This window comes from Pavona decussata, unplaced genomic scaffold (assembly GCF_977016875.1).
Source record: "Pavona decussata unplaced genomic scaffold, jaPavDecu1.1 SCAFFOLD_192, whole genome shotgun sequence".
Taxonomy (NCBI): Eukaryota; Metazoa; Cnidaria; class Anthozoa; order Scleractinia; family Agariciidae; genus Pavona; species Pavona decussata.
The window spans coordinates 425,001-428,650 of NW_028145601.1; the positions used below are offsets into that span (position 1 = coordinate 425,001).

The window sequence follows — 3,650 nt, forward strand, 5'->3', positions numbered from 1 at the left end:
ATAATAATAATAATAATAATAATAATAACAATAATAATAATATTAATAATAATAGTCTTTATTTCTCATAACTAAAGATAAAACTACATATCTTATGTTACAAAAAAAATATATACGATAAAGATATTAATAAACTAATCTGATAAGGACCATAATAAAACCTAAGCACACCTTTTTTTGTCCAGCATAAAGTTATAATTTATGGGTAATTGTAAACATCAAATAAAGGGGTGCGCAGAATAAGGCCCTAAGTGACTTTTGATGTAAGGTCAAATTCTCGTTTTGTTTCAAAAGCGAAAACAAGAAAATCAGCCCCATTCTCTCTCAAATGTTTATAAACCGCACAACGATTGCACTTTGTATTTGCCACGCTCTGAGTTCAGAACAAATTCATTAGACCAAGCGTTCTGTTTGGCTTCCTGAAGCAAAATGTTCCTGAGGATATCATTAAGGCCATCATTGAGGGTCACCCTCCTAGCTGGGCCAACTTTTCTCCAATATAAACACTATGGCTCGCCTAGCCGGGTCAACTCTGTAAGGCGAGACAATCAGAGCATGCACGAGCACTGTTGGCTTGGGCACAGGGGTCAACTTTTTCTCATATAAATGCTCGCTGAAGTTGACTCGGTTGGGAGGGTGACCCTCTTTCCTGGGACAATCTTTTCTCCATATAAACGGGACCTAAGTCTAGTGAGGGGGGAAAAAGTCTTACGAGTGCAGCTCCAGCCTAATCTAATATGCTCCTTACCTAGTTCTCTTTTGAGCTTAACGGGTACTTTTCAGTTACTCGGGCAGAGACTAAGGGTTGCATATTGTGAGCTTTGCTTGAGGCAGTAACAGTCTTTGGCCGTAAAAAGTAGGTCTTAGGGATGATTTCTAGTCAGGCAGCGTGAAATTATCAGGAATTTTTGACGCAGCCAAAGACTTACATGTAGTATTAATTTTTTTCTTGCTGAAAACTGCTGTATGATGTTCTCTGCTCAAATTTTTTTTGTCAACATCCAGGACTTAACATAAAATGGCAAAACACAACCAAGAATTGGCAAGGATTTTCTCTTTAAAAAGTGTGAGTTTGAAAAGCAATTTGATTATATTTCAACCTTACAACTGTAGCGATGTTAGGTTAGTGATCATGATTCGCATTGCAGCATATGATTCTAGAATGAAGATGAAAAAAAAAATCAATTTAAAACGCTGTCTTGCTCTGATTAAGCCGAATTTGTTGTAGAAAGCTAGACTAGAGCGCTAAAAGACCGGGTTTTGGGTGAGATTTAAGATGCGTTGGCGCCGTCAATAATTGCCAAATGTCACACTTGTTTTGTCGGAATTCACAGGTCATGTTTCGTTTCACTCAGACGTCAATGTCATGTCTAATTCCAAAGAAAATCCCCTCTTTTCTCTTGCCTAGTATTCTCTGACCTTACTTTCTTGTGATGAATGGTTACTGAAGTCTAATGTTAATGACTAGCATATTCCTTCAGCGTAGAAAGTCTCAAAATGTGCCCAATTTCTGTAGCCACCTTCTGGAAAATCAGCTCAAATATAAGCACACATAAATGATTAATCTTTCCCTTTTTGTGTGCTTGCACAATGCATCATCTGTGTTAACTGAGATCATTTACACAAACTACACTGTAGTTGTTTGTGGTGATTGTAAATTGCTCCACGCAAACTGTCAATCAAAATAACAATGTTCCGGGAAAAGTCTGCAAAGTCGAATGCAAAGGAATACCTAGTACGACAGTGCACTAATAAACCGCTTTGTTTCTTGTACTTTCAGGTCTTGCTCATTCTTCCAGAAATAAATTCACTTGAATAGTTGTGTGGGTCTTCAGGCCCAGGTCTTTGAGTAATAGCCTGATTTAGCAACAGAACGGGAAAGTCATTTAAGGACGTGAGAGCGTGCGCGGAATAGTTTGGACGCACGTGCCATTGTCAACTGACGTTCCCGTTCTGTTGCTAATTAAAATCAGCCTAATGTTTCTGCACGACGATGGCAGAATCCTCGGAATCCTGCCATTCAAAGATCAGAACTCTGCTGGCATTGCAAAAATGACCCCCCAAAAAAATCACTGACAAAAATTTAATAATCAATAGGGGAGCAATGCCAATTGCCAGTGTGAACGCAAGGTAAACACGGTGATTACATTGTATGTATGGACACCTCTTAACGCATCCTGACAGTACTCCCTTACTGACACAACACCATGTCATATGCACTACAACTGCAAACAAATCTCAACTGAAAAAGACATCATTTATACATGTATGATTCACTCGACGTTGGTGATGATCACTCCAAAATGCTATCAACGATGCAAATTACAATTCTTATTCAGTGAGCTTGTACTGTATGGGAAAGAATATATCTCTTGGTTCATTTCTAGGTTGCACTGATTCCACCAGTTCCACTGTTCCACCACTGGCAGGCCTGTTTTTCCACAAATCAAGTGACACGCCTCTACAACATCTAAGCTTACATTGTTTTGATATCCATTGGTATTTACAATGACTGAACTCTGCGGACAGGCGCGTTCAAAAAATTGCGGAGAATTGTTGAAGAAATATATGTTGCTCCCTCACCTACAAAATACAATTCTTAGCCCATGGTTCTTTCTGGTACACTAGGAGACATGTTAGCTTCAGCGCCCTTTAATAAAACTCTTCAGCTTTTAAACACAGAGAAGCAGACTAAATATAAGCTTAATAGGCTTACGATGCAGTATGAGAGACAGATCGATAAAGAAATTAACATTATCAGCTTGGATTCGAATCCACTCTATTGCTTTGTATCTTGCTGTAGAGTAATCTAACTTGGCAGTGTTTAAACTTACCTTTGAGATGTTTTTAAATTCAGTTCGATAAGATGATTACTATTTGGACTTGAACGCCTCACACGACTGTGTTGATCGAGAACCGGGGCCGTATCATAGTTCAACGTTTCATAGTGGTTTATAAAATCCCCCAGCGGTCGTCCTGTGAAATTCAAACGCCATCGTTATCTTCTACTTATTAAGTTTCGCTAGGCGAAGTTACTTCAAGGCAAAGCAATTTTAAAACCACCAAAGAATTGTAAACTTACGATATGAGAAGGCAGAACTCCACAGAAGAAGGAAAGAAGCAAAACAAACACGAAAAGCTATCATGCTTCACAAACCGCGACGACTCTTGATGAAGAACTTGAATCGTCGACCATATAATAGGTCTAACAACTAGTTAGAAGTTGTTGTAGATCCGAGGAGCAATGAAAGCAAAATCCGTGAGACAGCCGCGGAAGTAGATAATATAAAAACTCTCACAAATCCGTCCTTCGACACCTTTGGGAATTTATGCGCATGAACATCAATGGAGGAGGAGTGACGTCATCAGGCTTTTTGCCAGTCACGTCAAGTATTGTTGCCATCGTTTCTAAACATTTACAGAGGATTAAATTCAGAAAAACTAAGACGTCAAATGAAATTTCTATTTTCTCCCAAGCTCCCCATTTGTTTTAAACTTACTAAGAGAGGTTTTTCCCACAGTCATTTAACGAGTTTAAAGTAGCAAATATTGAAGTGAATTATCTGTAAGTTTTAATTTAGCTTGCCCCGATATTGTACATATATTGCAGTTATTGCACGCTTTGGCTGGGCTAGGGCTCTTGCAAAAAC

At 38.7% G+C, this 3,650-nt stretch overlaps 1 protein-coding gene across 1 annotated transcript in view; it reads right to left on the reverse strand.

The window, feature by feature from the left end:
• LOC146462011 (disintegrin and metalloproteinase domain-containing protein 10-like) overlaps window positions 1–3,333 on the reverse strand; it is a 20,528-nt gene extending 17,195 nt beyond the window's left edge. Inside the window, exons 1-2 of the mRNA XM_085086117.1 lie at window positions 3,083–3,333; window positions 2,835–2,976 (exon numbers count right to left, since the gene is read on the reverse strand). Coding sequence (XP_084942243.1) covers window positions 2,835–2,976; window positions 3,083–3,146 — 206 coding nt within the window. The 5' untranslated portion in view covers window positions 3,147–3,333. The remainder of the gene's footprint in view (window positions 1–2,834; window positions 2,977–3,082) is intronic.
• Between the last annotated feature and the right edge of the window lie 317 nt (window positions 3,334–3,650).